The 17,554-nt window shown below is 40.5% G+C and overlaps 1 protein-coding gene across 11 annotated transcripts in view; it reads right to left on the reverse strand.

Annotated features, from left to right (window-relative positions):
- DPF3 (D4, zinc and double PHD fingers, family 3) overlaps positions 1–17,554 on the reverse strand; it is a 182,797-nt gene that overhangs the window by 32,268 nt on the left and 132,975 nt on the right. For 5 of the 11 annotated variants that reach the window (XR_001412012.1, XM_014941820.1, XM_014941821.1 and 2 more), the window contains one exon: positions 13,986–14,114. Coding sequence is in view for 7 of the 11 variants with exons in the window: in XM_014941820.1 (XP_014797306.1) it covers positions 13,986–14,114 (129 nt within the window). In the remaining 4 variants the exon portion in view is untranslated. Of the gene's footprint in view, positions 1–1,886; positions 4,066–9,779; positions 11,143–11,168; positions 13,132–13,985; positions 14,115–17,554 lie in introns of those variants that run through there. The other 6 variants (XR_001412015.1, XR_001412014.1, XR_001412013.1 and 3 more) reach the window with 4 other exon arrangements.

Consider the following 17,554-nt stretch of genomic DNA (forward strand, 5'->3'; position numbering starts at 1 on the left):
AAAGACTTTTTAGCCACAGAACTGAGGACAACCCAGTAAGAAGTGAAAAGCTGCTCTATCTGATCCCAAAGAGGTTCCCAGGAGCCACAGTGACTGAGGACATCTAAGGCAGCTGAAACTGTCTTTTGGTTTCCTCCTTCTTCCAGTGAATCACTAAAGGCCTTGCACAGGTAAAGATACGGTCTGAAAGCAAGCAGTGAAGTTTTCAAGTCATACTGACCTGAAGAAAGAGTGAAGAAACAAAACACCAGTGGAAATTAAAATGACCCATTTGAAAAACCCAACTTTGAAGGGAAAGGCTAGAAAAGAACAAGAATAGTTAATACTCAGCTGCAAAGACACACACAACACTATTAAAAATTAGGCAGGTACATCTGTACCATCCCTGTATTGCCTGACTGGATTAATTTCTGATGTGTTCTTAAGGGCTTTTTTGCCATTTAATCTGCTAGGGAGGCAGTTCACTACTCTAAAGGATCTGTACCTACATCAGAAGATCTCTTGAAAACTACACCTCAGCTCCTATTTTTGCAAGCAGCTGCCAAAGTAAAAAGGGCCATCTATAGCCTTTGCTGGTAGCAGAGAAACTGATGGCAAGGTAGAAGGCAACAAAGCTTCACAAAAACAACAGGCCTATTAGGGAAGAGGGCTGTCGTGGTTTGGGCCCTGCTGGCCAATGACAGATGGTCTCCCCCACCTCTCACTCCAAGGAGAGCAAGAAGAGAAAAAAGCGACTTATGAGTTTAGAAAACACTGAACTATCATAATATTTATAATAAAATAAAAAGGAAATAATGAAATCAATACAATATATATAAATCACAGAATGATCATACAGTCGCAGTTCATGTTGGAGGGGACCTTAAAGATCAAAGATCAGATATATGAACAAAACCACATCAAACTCCCAGGGAGGTGTCACTGAGAGGCACTGGGAAAGTTCCAGACTGGGAACACAGTGGGAACACAAACGGGAACTGGATTCAGATCTACCTTCAGGAACGCACAAATCACGATCAAAGGAAGACAAAGCGACAGGGTCCTACCTGGCCGTCAGTCACCAAGGAGAGAACGCCACCGAAAAAGCCACCGATGAAGAGGAGCCAACGGGGCCCCTTCGCTCCCTCACCGTTTATCCAGAACATGGCCGACGGGATGCGACACCCCATTGGTCAGTTTGAGTCACCTGACCCCTCCACGGGGTAAACAACTGGGTCAGCTGACCCCGGTTGCCACGGCAACAAGTGCCCGCGAGGCCTCTCCCTGAGCGGGGAGTGGGCCCTGGACACCCCAAACCGGGCTCACAGAGTTTCCTAAAAAGATGGCATTAAATCTGAAACAGTATTTCCTCTTTCTATCGTATACAGCCACACTACTAATCCAGGGTGTGTAAAGGGAAAGGGAGGGTTCATGGCTGCACTGTGAGGTACAGCCAAAGGACCCAGGGATCCCAGTCGCTCCAGTGACTGGGTTAGAAATGGCACAGGCAGGGGCACCGCTCCTTCAGGCAGTGCCACTAAAAGCTGTACGAAAAGCTCTCGTACAATTTAGACTCCACCTTTGAATCTAAATTAACTTAATGCAACTCTATTATTCTCACGGAGAAGGTTATTAAAATACAAACACATGTAGGAAGATCCTCTATTATCACCAAATGATAGGAAACACTCATTTTAAGAGTCCTACACAAAAGCAGTATTTTATTTCCTGCCTACATTCACTATAGCAAGCAACAAGACCAGTTTCTGTAGTCCAATGAATGGAGAAGAGAAAGTAAAAGAGAAAAAGGGAGACAATTTTTGGTTAATGTCATGCTTCATTAAGAAACACAAAACAAAATCCAGGGACTAAAGTAATAATTTACAAAATGGAAAAGGGAAACAAAATCAATAGAGGAGGAAGTTTTATTTTAAGCTTCAAAGAGAGTATTATAAACAATGGAGAGCTTAGAAAAGTATATGTACAAGTAGTATGTTATTCAACAATGTCTTTTTAAAAGAAGATTATTTGCACTAAAAAAGACCTTGTGGAATTGGTTTGATAAAGTAATATTTACAGAGGAATATACAGTAGGGACGTTGGAAGCAGAACTTTTATTTGGAAGGAATATTACACAAACTGAACACAGACCCTACAGTTTGCAAATCTTCATTACAGTTGTGCGTCTTGTTATATTTTGATGAAATAAAATTTGATTTCTTTTTTTCCCTAGAGGCAGTTCACCATTGCAAGTTTAGAAACCAACAAAATGAACAAAACAAAACTATCCTGCTCATGAGCCCAACTAGGACATAAATTTTGTCATTTAACTTAGTGGGAACAGGACTTAGGTCTAGCAGACATCTTACACAGTTATTATTGGCCCTATGGGATAATCTGGGAAGGAGAAGGAGAAGGGGAAGCGAGAAGAGCACAAAATCTGCTGCTACTGACACATGGAAAATTCGCAATGAGGTGAGCTTTAGGTGTGCAAGAAACATGATGCAGGATCGGGCTCTCTGGCAGCTTCACCTAGTCAGGATGTGTTTTTTGTAGACATAGCACTTTTCACTCCAAAAGCCAACATGAGCCACAGTTACAAAACCACTTTTTCTATCTATGCCCTGGGTCTGAACGAATAGGTACATCTGGCACCCCTGCAACAGAGGAGAAACTAATCTCAGAGCCAAGTCCAATACCCTTCTCCCAGGACACAAGGCTATCCTGCATCCTTACCACAGTGCATCCCACATGATAGCAAAGAGTCCTGTGCTATCCACCATGAGCAGATCTGGCAGCTGACAAAATCCTCCATTGCTTGTACGGAGCAGAACACCTTATTCACTGAGAAGATGACTAGCAACTTAGAATTCGGGATGTGAGCATCCCTCACTGCTGCCTCACAGGGCAATTTAGGATTGTAGCTGCGGAAATTCGCATCATTCTTCTCCTGCTGAGTAACCCCTGATGCTTACTGCTGATCTGCGGGTGCACCTGCACGCTTTTCGAAGTCCACTACCACTTAAGAAAGGGCTGAAGTACACAAGGTTCCTACACATGGCATCATCCATGACTCCAACAGGAAGCTTGGTGCCAAGAGCACTTGAACATTTATGTAATTCCCTTACAACCAACTCACAATCACCTGTGGAATTACCAAAGCAAAAAAAAATACTAAAATTAACAGAGTTGTTTTCCCTTTTTAAACCCCTCTTTCAGAAGCAGAAGTATTTCACAGAGTTGCTCAAGAGCAAACCTTTCACTCTGCAGAAAAGACACATCAATCCTACTGGGAGAAGAGAGTCCTTTGAATCAGACACAGAATCTGGTAACAAAAAAATCCAATCACTGAGCCTGGTCTTTGCTATTTCAACAGGTTTTGTTCAGATTTGTGGCTAACACAGTACAGCAAAGTAAGTTCTAAGCATCTAACAGGATAATATTATTAAGGAGAAAGTAAACCAGAACAATCTTCACTTACCACATCCAATTTGCAAAAAACAAAGATACCCAGCACATGTATGAATGGCTTCTTTAAAGTAAGAGAGAGAGCAGAGTTGATCTTTATTTTCATTATTTAAAAAAAGTTTTTTCCTTAAAGTAAATATTCAGTCTTTATTTTACATTAAGTGCTTTTTTAAAATTTCATGTCTTCACAAAATTGCATTTAAAATTTGAAGTAAAATGTATTTCAAACAAAAATACTGTGCAACTTCAGCACTTCTTTTCTCTCTTAAATATCGAAATAAATAAAATAGTTAAGTCTTTTTTCAGTTTGTTTGTTTTTCAGTCAGTTCTACTGTAGATCAATTCCAGTTTGACCTGGGTTTATACACACGCTTAAAAGAAAGTGAAATCAAGACTTTAAAAAACTTCTTTGTATTGCACCAGCTTAGGGCATCCCCAGAACTTCTCTCAACAGTTGGCAGCCGACTTCCCACAGTCCAGGCTCCTGTGCCAGATGAAACACGGGTATGGAAGGGTCAGGGCAAGGAGAGGAGAAGTATCAAAGCATCCTGGCTTCTCTTGGCCGCCTTCTGAAATGTCTTGCTTGAAGGATGCTGGAGTCCATGAGGGCAGGGCTGACTGCAGAGGGAAAGGCAACACAAAGTAAAACTAAACAAACTCAGACAACAAAAGCAAGCGTTCAGAAAAAAAACAGAAGCAGCACAGACCAACCTTCCGACACTGTTTGCATTCTAATTCTTTGAAAATATAGCTCGACAGTCTCGGTTTCAACTGACCATGGGAGCCATGAGTAAATACAAAGCAAACAAATAGGGATATGAAGGAGCATATCCAAAAGAAAGGCACCGAACGCTGTCAATCTTTCTTACTGTGAACATCATTAAATAATCTTCATCATTCAGCTTACATAGCTGTCTCTTCACTAGAGGTTAAGACCTTTGCTTATGAAACCCTGCTCCGATTACATTGCTATATTACTAATTATTTGTACAGAGCCACAAGTGTATGCAGCGCTGCACAAGCCATTTTTAGAAGTCTGAAGGATACACATAGGGTGGCAGCAATATGATAACTTCTGGAAATAAGTGAAAGACTGCATTTTGCATTGTGTTGAATCCATTAATGAACTAAGCTGCATACCGCTAAGCTCCTGAGCACTATTAGATAGCCATTAAACCAATCTCTTTATTTCCACAAAATGCAAGTGCCTCCCCCCATGTCTTCCCCACACCTCTCATAGCCGTTCTGGATGACACGAAGGTCCAACTGGAGATGCCAGTGACCAAAAGAATAACTCAAAGATACAAACTGGCAGCATCCCCTTAACAGGGGCATCAGAACTTGAAATCGCAACAGCTGGGTTTTTTTTCTAAATGTTACTACGACTTCTCTGAAATTGGCCACTTAACACTTATGGAGATACGGACAGGGACATGAATATAGTCCTGACCCAATTTCGGTAATCTATAGTATTTATACAGGTTGGGTTTTTTTCAACTGGTAGATAACTGGCAAAAAGAACAAAGGTTGGTAGGGTTTATTGTAATGGCTCAGTCAGCAAAAATTCAGCCTGGCTACATTCCTGCACTGTGAGGGTTTGTCAAAACAATCCCATGCCAGCATGAACACATGCATTTGCCTCATGCTTCACATATACTCATAGCTACAAATTTTATATAAATAAGAAAAAATTACAGAGAATAAGAAATGGATGTTTATTGGAAACATCTACATATGTTGCAGCACAAAACACCCTGGGCAGATTTTGCAGTTTTTATAATAAGACGACTCCCAGTGGGGTCCATACAATGTTTGCTTGAGGAATTGATCCAGGAAAACTGCTTGCCATGGGGAAGAGGCAAATTGCATGAGGAACCAGGCTTTGAAAGCTCCATGGTTTGATGGCATTTGAATTATAATTTTAGGGCCAATCTCAAAATATCCTTGCAAGAATTAACCAAAGAAAGGCCAAGGCAGGAGAGAAGGCGGTGGTTACCCAGCACAGTCCGGACTCAGCGACTCTCTGGGTGCAGTTCTCATTTGCTCCATGCATCAGCAGGCAGCAAACTGAGCCTCTGTCTTCAATCAAGAGCCTAAGCTGAGGTCTGTAAAATGGCAAACTAGAACTGAAAATGAATAACTAATGTAAAAGCTCAAAGGCAAAACAATGCGGGGAGGGGATTCTAATAACACATTCTGCTGAAACAAATGGCCATCTTGGAGCTTGTCTACACCATACTGCAAGCGTATTAACAGGGAGGTTTCATTCAATAAAAGCAATAGCTAAGAAAGCCCACTGCTAATCCTTCTGAAGCCAGTGGCAAAGTTCTTTCTGGACCTTGTTTCAGCAGCCCAGGCTCATCATTTATGACCTTGCCACATATGTACAATGTTATTCTAAGCACCATTATATGTACAAGAAATAAATTTCCAGCCCACAAAACTGGGGGCGCCTGGGTGGAGGGAAGAGATGCAAAGTGAAGCAAAACAGATTTCAGTTCCATCCCTGTTCTGCCACATGCCTCACGATCTCCTTTGATTTTTTAACTGTTATGCCAGAATCCCATATTTTCTTAAAGTTCTCTCCATATATAATATTATCATGCTTAGAATTTTAAACTGTTTTCATGCAAGATCCGAGGTCTGTCCCTGCTAAAATGTCAATTAATTAAGCGCCACAAAAGGCAACATGCTAAGGACCAGTGCACACTCTACATAGCCTTTATTTGCCCTAATCAGCTACTCAAGCAGCACGTCACTTCCTTATTTCTCCTGCTTCCACCTGTGAATCACAGTTTGCAGAGGATGGCTCAGAAAATTATGTGTCTTTTCTAAGGTCCTTTAGTATGGAGCAGTAGAAAGGTGCCTGAGGAGACAGCTCACATGATTAAACACAGAAAAGTCTGAATTTAGGGCCTGAAACATCCACTTAGTCACATTTCACATTGAAAGTGTCTTATTTTGGTACATGGCTTGTGTGGGATCATATGTTTCAGGAGAATCTTTGGACAGCCTTGTGCTAACCTTCCTCTAATAAGAAGGACTTCTTTGGAGGAGGACGGAAGGAGCCAGGCTTGTGATTAGTTGAAGGACTGCACCTTCAAAGATCTTCTTATGAAGCTCAGAACAGCAGGTCTCATTGAACTGCTGAAATCACTGGGGAATGCAGAGCATCGCATTCCTTTCTGATTTCAAAGATGACTGTATTTTTTAGGTACAACCCAGAATTCACACTGAAAACTCTCTTTATGCCTTCCTAGTTTGGTTTGGGACTTATGTGTCTTTGAAGATACAATTGGCATCGTGCAGTTCCCTCATTTCTGACCTGGCTATGCTAGCGTCAGGCTTCTCCATTTTTTTTTTCCTTTTGGTTGCACATATGAAATCTCCTCATATATATTTTCTGCCTCATTATAATTGTCGTCTTCCTCTCGTCCATCTGAGAGAGTCTTATATAGTAGCCCCTTTGCTTTGCTTTCATCTTTGACTTACGAGCTACCAACCTTCTTTCCCTGTTCCCAGCCTTCACTCCAGCAGTACCTGCCCTGAGAATATTTCATTTCCATATCAACACTCCATTAGATATTCACCGTTAGCACTACTTTACAATCTAGCTAAAACAAGTACTCTTTTACTTCCACCTCTACATCTTCATTTCCTCCCTATGATTGATGCCTTCCTATGGTTAGTACCACACTGCTCAGCCTGCTGGCATAAACTCATGTTGGTTACCTCAGTTTAATAAGAAATCTTGAGGAATCCAAGGACTACTCTGCTCTCCATAACGATCAATTTATTTTACCTTCCTTCCTCTCTCAGGACTAGATTGAACCACTGACCGTCCATATACACATTAATGATATAAGTAACAGCGATGGGTCTTTTTCTATGCTATCTGTAATAAATGTCAGCTGGTGATTTTTATGCACTCTCTGAGCTGTTGTGGCTTCTTTCTGAGGGTACTGTGCTACCCGGTTGTCACAAAGATGGGTGGTTAAGTTGCAAAAGGATTAAGACTGTATGCATTGTTATAGTAACTGCATTTGTGAAACTAAATCAAGACTTAATGAATTATGGGCATCTGATCATTGTTTGTATTCCAGAAGAGCCCAGAATGTGTTAGGCATGGTTCACAAAAAAACAATGGTAAGGACTCTACTTGGAAAAAATTCTATTTAAAGTATGCCTGTTCTGCAGTTGATGCAGTGAGTGGAGTTCTTCAGAAAAGATATACCTGGGTAGGTTTCAGCCAGCTGGCCCAGGCGCTGCGAGGACTAGAGTCAGCACAGCAGCGTGGAGCTCAGGATGGGCCACAAGAGCATGCAAGAAGATGAGTAAAGAGAGCTCTGAGCTGCCACCCCTGCACCGGTGGCTGGTTCCAGGGGTGTAGAGCCTGCACCTCCCAGACAGTACAGGGAAGACAGATGGAAACTGCACTGTCTTCATGTCCTTGATAATTCAAGTCTTCATTACTCCTGTGAGCCTTTCCCTGTCAAAGCATACTCTGATTGTACTTTGAGGAACACCGGGTAAAATTAAAACTCCTTTCTTAACCTTCTGATCTGTGTGATGTGACTGCTACATGGACACAAGAAGTAGATGCAAGATGGATGCAAGAAATCCTGTTGTTTGCTTGCTGTGGATTTGACACATTTCTAGGTACTACTTGCTCCCTTTCTGTTTTCCCTGTTGTTCACATGGGTACATCATAGAGTAGCAAAAGAAAGAAAAAAAATTTTTTTAAAGGAATGTGGGATTGAAGGGCAGCAGTAGGAGAATAAATCAATTTTAATTTCATTTTTTAAAGTCTATAACATTTCAGATTTGCAGTATTTATTTGTAACTCTACTTCTAGACCAGGTTCTGCTCTCACTTACATTAGCATAAATTTAGACAAAATCCACTGGACTTTACTGATACTACACTTTGGTTGCAGTAAGGTCAGCATGGACCAAGTGAGCCCACAGTGCCTCACACGAGGGCTGGTCCCAGCATTCTTGGTTGGGAAGTCTCTTCCGTTTTGATTTCTGTTGCTCTTTATTTTAATGTCTACGTTACCTATATGTGTGTATGTGTCTGTGCACATACATTTCTGATATGTTTACCTAAACATACACACTCAGAAAGATAGATAGATAAAATGATACAGATATGCAAACTAAGTCCTAACACTTTCAGGAATTTTGAAAAAGCAGATGCTTGTATGTCTGCACCTCACCCCTGGAAACCATCTGAAGTTTGAGCTTCTAGTAAATAAAGAAGAGTGGCAAAATACTATAAATGTATCTTGTCTTCCTTCAGAGAAAAAAGGACTGGTTGTGGAAGGAATGAATGTTTTTATCAGTTAAAGTACACTTTTCATTGACAGCGTTAAGTCAAAATATCATTGATTTGACACTTCATCGATTATGATACACCAGCAGGAAGAGAATAGCAACAGAAAAGGATTATCAATATGGGGAAAGCTTAAACAAGGCTTTATCCTGGCAGGTGTGTGTGGCTCTGACATGCGCTGTCCTACAGTATAAACACACAGAGGTGTTTTGTAATGTTTTGTAACACTATTCTGAAGGCAGATTATTAATGTCTTCTAGACATCAGTTAGCACGTATTCTGGATGCCCGTGCACCTAAAAGCAGAATCGGGCCACTGCTTATTCCATGTCTAAAGTGAACAATAAAAAAATTAGAGAATGGATCCTTTCTCTTTTTTTAAGGTTTATGGGGAGGGAGTTTAAAGAGCTCTCACAAACTGCATTGTGCTACCCCAGAAAAAGTAACAGGAGAAATGGGATCCATTTGGATAGGCTTAATTCATTGTCGTTCATCTGTCGTTCTGGTTGGTCAATTTGGTCAAAACCACGACATTCATGCATTAGAACAATATACATATATCTCCAAGGTCTTCATTGTCAGACTGAGATTTTTACTCTGGTATCAAAACCAAGACCTCCAGTTTAAGGATTACACATGGCCCAGATAAATATCTGGTTTGTCTCTAAATTAAAAGAGGCCAGTTTGGCATTATACACAGCAGTAAAAATATACCCTTAGAACCTAATCTTGCTTTTGCTTCAGGGAGATTTTTGCCTGCTTTAGGACAGCAAAATATAACTGACTCCTTTTGAATCACTTCAGACTGTACAACGAGGCTGGATCCTGCTCTCACAGAACTTCCATTAGCTTCACCAGGGGTGTGAATGTGGCGCGTACTCATAACACAATTTAATCCATGGGACTTACTCCTACAACAAAGCTCAGTCAAGGGTCTGTTGAAAATCCAGGGCACAGAGATTTCACAATTGAGTGAAAGACATTTCAGCTTGGACATACCTTTCAAATCCTGCTGCGTGTTTCCTCCTTTCTGGGAAAGTCGCTGGGAAGGGAGTCACTCTCTTCTCCATTGCCCTTGGAACTTTAATGACTATTGCTTTGGTTTATAGAGAAGCTATTGAAAAGCAAACAAAGTGTCTCACAAGACACTACAGAGAGAAAAAACTGGGCGACACAGGAAAAAATGCTGTGAATTAAAATTTAAAAATAGAAAGAAAAGTACAGGTGAGGTATTTTTCCATATAATTTCTTCCATGGTTCTGCTCCTCCGTCTGTTTTCTCTTTGATGTCTACAACTTGCCATTCATATTCCATCCCTACGCTTGGAAATTGCTGTCCATGAAGTGAAAGGTGAAGGAAAAGAAAAAAAAAGTAGAACGGAGTGAGGAAGACATGAAGGGGTGCAGGGAAGAAGAGATCTATTGAGTGTAAAGGTGTCCAAAGGAGGGATGGAAACGTGTTCCCCAAGGTCATGGTCTTCAATGGTGCTGCTTGTATTTTCAGGCTGATAAGGACAAGCGTAGCAGGTGTACAAGAAGAGCCAAACTCCACATGCTACAGTAAGTGCAAAATCTCAAAACGCAGAAGCCATCACATCAAGGGTTTCCTTGTCCTCCAATAGAGTCCGCCCACAGTGGTTTTCTAGAAACAGTTCTATTATCAAGTAGACATCCATTGCTTTTTGTTTTTTTGTATTTTTATTTAAAAAGTAGTTTTTCTAATAATATATAGAATATATAAATAATAATAATTAAAAAAACCTATTTGCGTTTGCTTTCTGCTCTCCAACCCATCTGTATTTTTCGTGGTTTGCCGATATATATATTAAAAGACAAGAAAATCAACTCTGCTCACTATTAAAAAAAATATTAAATCCACCTTTTATGTTTCCAGAGAGAAAGAGAAGGGGGGGAGGTGGGAGGAAAACAAATTAAAATGAAAAAAATAACAGGAAAATCAAAACCTTCTGTCTCTTCAAAGTAGTTGTCAAAAGCTTTAAACGCTTGTGCTTTCAGTGTACACCCCACAGGAAAAACAACAAAAATAACAACAAAAAACCCCCAAAAACCCAAGGACCTAAAATTAAAAAAAGAAAAAGGTAATAATAATCCTAGTAGTAAAAAGGACAGCAAATCACTCAGAGTTTGTGTGTCTTTTTAGTTATTTTAGCAGCCGCCCTTTTTGTCTGCAGAGGGAGAGCTGCCACCACAGCCACCTCCTCGGCCCGAGAGAGGCTCTTCTGCATCGTCCTCGTCAAAGCCATGAAAGGTCGAGGTGTCGCTTTCTGACGTGGAACCGAACAAGTCCTCCGTAGTGCGTGCTGGCGCTGCTTCGTCCCTCCTGCCTTCTCTTCCCAAATGAGCTGACATGTATGATGAATATATCAGCACATGGGTTAAGCAATAGGCATCATCATCATAATTTTTTTTTAATCATCATTATTATCAAACAATTCAGACTATCGAGCTCATAGGTGTGTGCTTGTATGTGCCCGCGCACCTCAACAACATAGCTCAGTTGAACTGCAGCAAGAAATATAAAAAAGGATCAGTTTCTCTTTCAAAGAAAAAAAATAATCTACAAACAACACAGGTGCCCATGGCTATGGCAGCGAAAGGGTTAATTGTATATTTTCCTCTCTTCGAAATACATTAAAGTATTTTCTTGTGATTACTTAGATCAATTTTAAAAGATTTTTAGACCTTATAAGTAATTAGACACCATTAGCTCTAAGCACAATGACTGTCCTTCAGACTGGCATCAACTGTCACAAATTCACTGCTGTAGAAATGTAACCTGCTGGGTAGCTCATCAACCTCAGGACTATTTTTTATCCCTGTCCTTCAGCTGATCCTAAAGAGTCTCCTCTGTAGTCAAAATGAAGTACATTTTGAAGACTAAGTGGAAGTAACCTAAACAAGTGCTTTTATTCCAATTCCATGGCATCTCCTTCAAAAATAAAAAACAAAACAAAACAAATATATACAGTTTAACAGCTGAGAAGTGTTCTGTCTTGGGGAACACTGAAAAGTTCAAGTGTGTGTGAGTCAATCCAACTTTCAATATGGAACAGGAAATTCTCCACACAGGACATCAATAGCAACAACAACAACGGAAACAAGACTGCAAGACTGAGGTTTATTTTCTTCCTCAATCAAACATGTTATGTGATTAATAGTATAGCCTCCAAATTCCCTCTTCAGGTAAGGCAGAGAAAAAGATGTCTCTTGTGCCCCAGCAAAATGAAAGTGTGAGATTTTTGGGAACGGCTATTTTATTATTCAGAAACAGTAGCATGGTATTAAGCAACCGTTTGGTCCCCGCTCCAGCTACAAGAATCAGCCATATAACAAGTACACTGCATTACTTGAGAAATGAAGAATTAAATCCTGTTCACGAAAAGAAAATGGATATAATGAAATAATTGGCAGGTGAACCACCTTGTAGAGATGTCATTTTACTGACTTTGTGAAGGGAAGAAACAATATAATTTCCATGACCTCTCTTTCAGTATAATGAAAATGCTCTCCATTATTAAGAAAGAGAAAGATGGCAGCCATCAAAGAGTTTTCATTGTTTAAGTTTACAGATTAGTGTGTGGTTGTACCTTAATCACTTTCATCACACATCAGTCACAGCGTTGCAGACCTCTATGAATGACCCAGGTGGGTCAGAATTTGTAAAAGGATAGCATTTAATGGAACTGATTTTGCACAATTCAGGTTACATGCGGATGTATTTGTTCTATCACACTAAGGAATCAAGGGAATTAATGTATTTGTGTTACATTCTGATATAATCACCATAGCAATGTTTAAATAGCAAAAAATATGGATCCATCTCACTGTGCCGTATCAGGACCACGCTGAAATGAGTTATTTGGAGCTACAACAATCAAGGGAAAGGGCAACAATCTTCCAAGATGGCACCTCAGACCACATGAGCTTTCTCCTTCAGTTATTAAGAAGCCAACATATACACACTAAAAGGTCCATGTCCCTGACTGCACAGCATTCATAAGGACTCCCCTGGAGAAAACCATTGGTCCTCTGGTAACAAGTCAGTATCACTTCAGAACGTCTTCAAAGGTCACATCAACTGCAGAAGGCAATTTGTCAGTGAGAGTCTAGTCCTGCTCCCACTGAATGTGGTAAGAGGCTTACAATGAATTTCAGCAGGAGCACAAAAAGGCCATTCCCTTGGCACAAGAACACTCCACATCACATTTCAGCCACCACACAACAGACATTTTTCAGTGACTACAGTACAGAAGCAGCAGGAATACTGAATTTCAAGGTCTCTCTGGTTTTCAGATTTCCATTTGATGGTCTTATCACCACTAGTATCACCACTGTCCAGAAACATCACAACTGGAAACTTGGACCAAAGCTGGAATATGCAGTTGTTAAAGGTCTCCCATTCCCTTTACCACCACCACCACCTCCCATGCGAGCTATAAATAACTTCTCAGCTGGGATAAAATTTCCCAAAAAAAGAGAAAGAATGAAAAAAAGAAATAGAAAGAAAGAAAGAAAGAGAGAGAGAGAAAGAAAGAAAGAAAGAGAGAAAGAAAAGAAAGAAAACAACAGTCCAGAAATAAAGACAACTCAGAATGGGAAAGACACAATTGCCTACATTTAAAAAGAGAGAAGGGAAGAAAATGGAGAAATAAAAACCTCTTTAAACAAAATTAATGATAGTCATCTTGTAAGAGGATAATTCTTGACAGCTACCCCCATCCTTACCCTGTAATTTCCTCCCTCTTTCTTTTTTGGATGAAGAAATGCATGAAATGTGTAATCAATGGAAATGCTTGTCATGCAACTTTCATAAATCTTGTAAGTAATTTATAGTTGTAATTGCAGCATTTGAAGACAGAGCCCATTCTTTAACATTGTCACAGGATTTTCTCCTTCCATTTGAAGAACAACTTGTACATGTATCAATGTTCACAGAAGCCAATAAATACATTAAAACTTTATTATTTCATATGGCCCCATTAGCTTAAAAATGGGAATCCAACAATGGGTTTTATGACAGAAAATTTCCCAGTCATTCTTTCCCACAAACACAGACACGAGGTAAGACCTTGTCTTCTATCCCCTCCCAAATGCACTGCCTTTCTTCAAAATCTTCAGAAGGAGCAAAAACCAAATGCCACACAAATGCCTTTGTACAAGAAAGTTGCAAGAAGGAGTCACCTACCAGAGCGCCCACAGTCTGAGCAGGATACAAGTTCCTCAGGCCGACCACTTTTTTTGTTCATATTGGAGCCTCCGAGGCAGAAGTCACAGTAGTTATTGGGAATGATGACCCCGTCTGGTCCTTTCTGGGCTGCAGTTGGGTTAGAAATCAGATTTACTTAAAGAGCATTCAGTTTGGACATACGATATGATGTTAGCTCGGTGAGTTTGCAGGCCACAGTCTTCCCAAAATATTATCAATTATAACAAAAAGCACACAGTATCAGGCACGTCCATTTCAAGCACACTATGCAGTGTATCTCTTTTGCCTGAAATGCACTTCACCTTTTGCTTTATAATGCCAGCTGAGCTGACTCCTCACAGGGACCTGCTGCCCGAGATCCCTGTACAGTTCAGGGACTTTACAACACCCACAAGCACAGAAACAACCCCTATTGCAGAATCTGACGTGCTGTCAGCGAGCCAAGCCTGTTTTTTAGACAGCACTCATAATCCTCAACCCACAACATACAAATTCAGAAAAGAAAAAATACATTCCCCCAAACTCTAAAACCAACAGCAAGGAGATGAGGGGGATCGGTACCCTTACTGGTTTTATTTCAAGTAGCTTTTTGGGGGGATTACAGCTCAAAGTGGCAGGGTGTCCTTAGTCAAGACGTTGCTTCACATGCTCATGAATGTTCACAGGCAAAGCCACTTGTGGGTGCTTCACCCAAGGGTTAAGTGACCTGCAACAGAGCGCTTGTCCCCCGGGGAGGAGTCGGGAGGGCAGCAGGTCCAGCACCACCCCAGCACCACCCCAGCACCCAGTACATGTGCCAAGAGTGAGCCCAGGGCAGGCGTCCCAGCCGGCAGAGCTAAAAACTCTTTCAGCCAAGAAAAAAAAAAGGAGGGAAATTACATTCTTATTTTCCAGCTAGGAATAGTTGGAAAGGAGCAGACGTAGTTCCCCCAGAAAGAAGAGAAGGGCAGAGGCCTTCTGCATTCCTATTAGTTGAGCAGAACAGCAGTGTGCTTTTTTTTTCTCACTCACAACTGCCATTTTCCTCCTCTGCTCTCCAGAGACGGAAAAATTCTTGTTCCTGTACACTCTTAACTAGGAACTGGGGAAAGGAGAGGGGAATGGGGGGAATGGTTGGTCTTTGTTTCTCCTTTAACTTAAAAATTCCAGTGGTATACCTGGCCTAAGCCTACCCCATGAAGATTTCTACAAACTAGAAAATGAAGACCTTTAAACTGCACCATCTATATTTAATTATCTTTTTAATGCACATTTTGTAACTTGCAGATTTTTAACAGATGTTTTGACAGTCTTTATTGATGGTCTTTTTGTCCACATCCAAATTTCCCCCAAAGAACAATGACATTCTAAAGGGCTTCTGGTAGCAGTCCAAGACATACACTTAAAATTAAAATTTCCTTGGAGTTCAGTTTGCTTTTCTGGTTTGGGTGCATCTAGTGATCCATTTGCTTCCAGGTGTTGATTAGCTGAGCTTTTTGGAAACTGGTAACTGAAAGATTGCAGGTAAGGTGAAATTAAGAAAAAAATGAAACCCCATAAGGCTGCAAATACATCAATATCTTCCTGCATGGTCGCTGAGTCCCTGACAGTATTTACTGAATGTGGGCTTTGCTCTGAAACAGTCTTGGTTGGCAGATCCCCAGCTCTCCCAAAACCAGAGAGAAGCTCCCAGCCTTAGGTTAGCATTTTGCCTGTTCGCAGGGAGGCATTTAATACGTGCATGCAGGATAAGCAAAAAATAACAGGAACCAGGTGGAAGCCTAACGCACCGGCTCATTTTAAGAGCTGTAACTAAATGATCATAAAGCTGCTACTTGTACATATTTTGTGTATAAAAAGCAGATCTCCCTAGCATTTATTTTTCCCACTACAGCCCCATTCTGAAAAACTTAAGTAATTACTTCTTTATATTGTGCTGCATCTACAGACAGGCCATGTGCAATGCAAACTCAGCAATCTCAGCATTCAGTGATTTTTTTTTTTTTGTTCCTTATTACATTCCTTCACCTTTCATCCAAGATTCTTAAAGTGCCTGATAGACACTAAGATTCTAATATTAACCTTTGGTGAGGTCAGAAGCCTCTTTTGCCATTGACTCTAACCAAAATGTTGCTGGGTCCTAATTAAGTCTCATGGTGAGAGACATGTTCTTGTGTAACCTGCTCTAGGTGGACCTGCTTTGGCAAGAGGGTTGGACTAGATCATCTCCAGAGGTCCCTTCCAACCCCGTGTGATTCTTTGAGGAGGCAGCATTGCGTATTACAGCTGAAAGACTTGGAGGTGGAGTGATGAACTGGCTGATAAACAAACACACAGCAATTCTGTGGTGAGGCCACAAATAAACACAAGCATTCAAGGTGCCGACCAGCAGACTGGGGAAAGAGCTCCACATCTACCACCATTCAGAATGGTACAATTGATTTAATACTCCACATATAGTGACTTACATTTTTTCAGTGCATCTTACAACCCTAAAATGCACTGACAGTGGATCTAGAAATGAGACGGGGGATCTTGTGAAAATACATATCAAAAAAATACTGATCGATTTGCCTGCGGTGTGTGGGACAGGTGGAAGGTATTTGCTGACTGTGATGAAGCTGAAAGAATTCTCCTAGTCTACTGGCAAGGGAATAAGCATGGGTTTTGATCACCTCCTTTTTCTTTTCTTTTATTCTTTTTTTCTTCCAACTTAATGTAATTTTAACATGAACGCCTATGTGCTTATCTATTAATTACTCATCACTTATAAATACGGACCTGGCTCAATTAAGCATGATAGAGATATAAGGCCTGAAACATACAGAGATGAGAAGTTTGTAAAGTTACATCAATAACGTCTTAAATGATGTATCTCTAGAGCCAAATAAGCCAAGCCTCTTCAATGTTTTTTTGTTCTAACAGGTGCAAAAACTAGAATCAAACCTGGCTCAAGCTTATTTGGCTGATTGGTACTGTACAGTGAATTAAGCCCCAGGCTAAATCACAGAAGGTTTGAGAATAAAGAGATTTCCAGATGATAGTAAGCAGAGTTCTTATTTTCAAAGGATTTTTTTGGTGTATGTCCTTGGAGTTTTCAGTTCTATTTTACTGTTATTCACAAATGATGGGAGAATTAAGAAACAAAGCAAAGATAGTGAGATACAACGTGCAATATTCATGAGAAGAGTATTATGGCCCAAAAACCCAATCCTAATCCTATCCCTTAATTAATAAAATTACTTAGAAAAGTAAGTATGGGAATGGACTCACAAGTCAAAGCGATCACTAGGGACTAATGTGTTGCTGCTTTTCATCTGAGACATAGTAATTAACTAGGTATCCACTTTTGTTTTAAATCATAAAGTAGAAGGTCCTAGCTTAACCCAGATGATAACTCAGCTAATGAGAATTAACTCACTAGCAGTCAGCTCATTTGGATTGGGTGTCTACAACCAAGGATTTTGTCTAAAAAATGTTCATCCAGCATCAGAAACTGTTTTAAAGTAAAGCCTTGAAATCACCCATGGTCTTGTCCTAACTTACTCAAAACTCCTCTGATTTTCTTT

This window comes from Calidris pugnax, unplaced genomic scaffold, assembly GCF_001431845.1.
Source record: "Calidris pugnax isolate Ruff unplaced genomic scaffold, ASM143184v1 scaffold56, whole genome shotgun sequence".
Classification (NCBI taxonomy): Eukaryota; Metazoa; Chordata; class Aves; order Charadriiformes; family Scolopacidae; genus Calidris; species Calidris pugnax.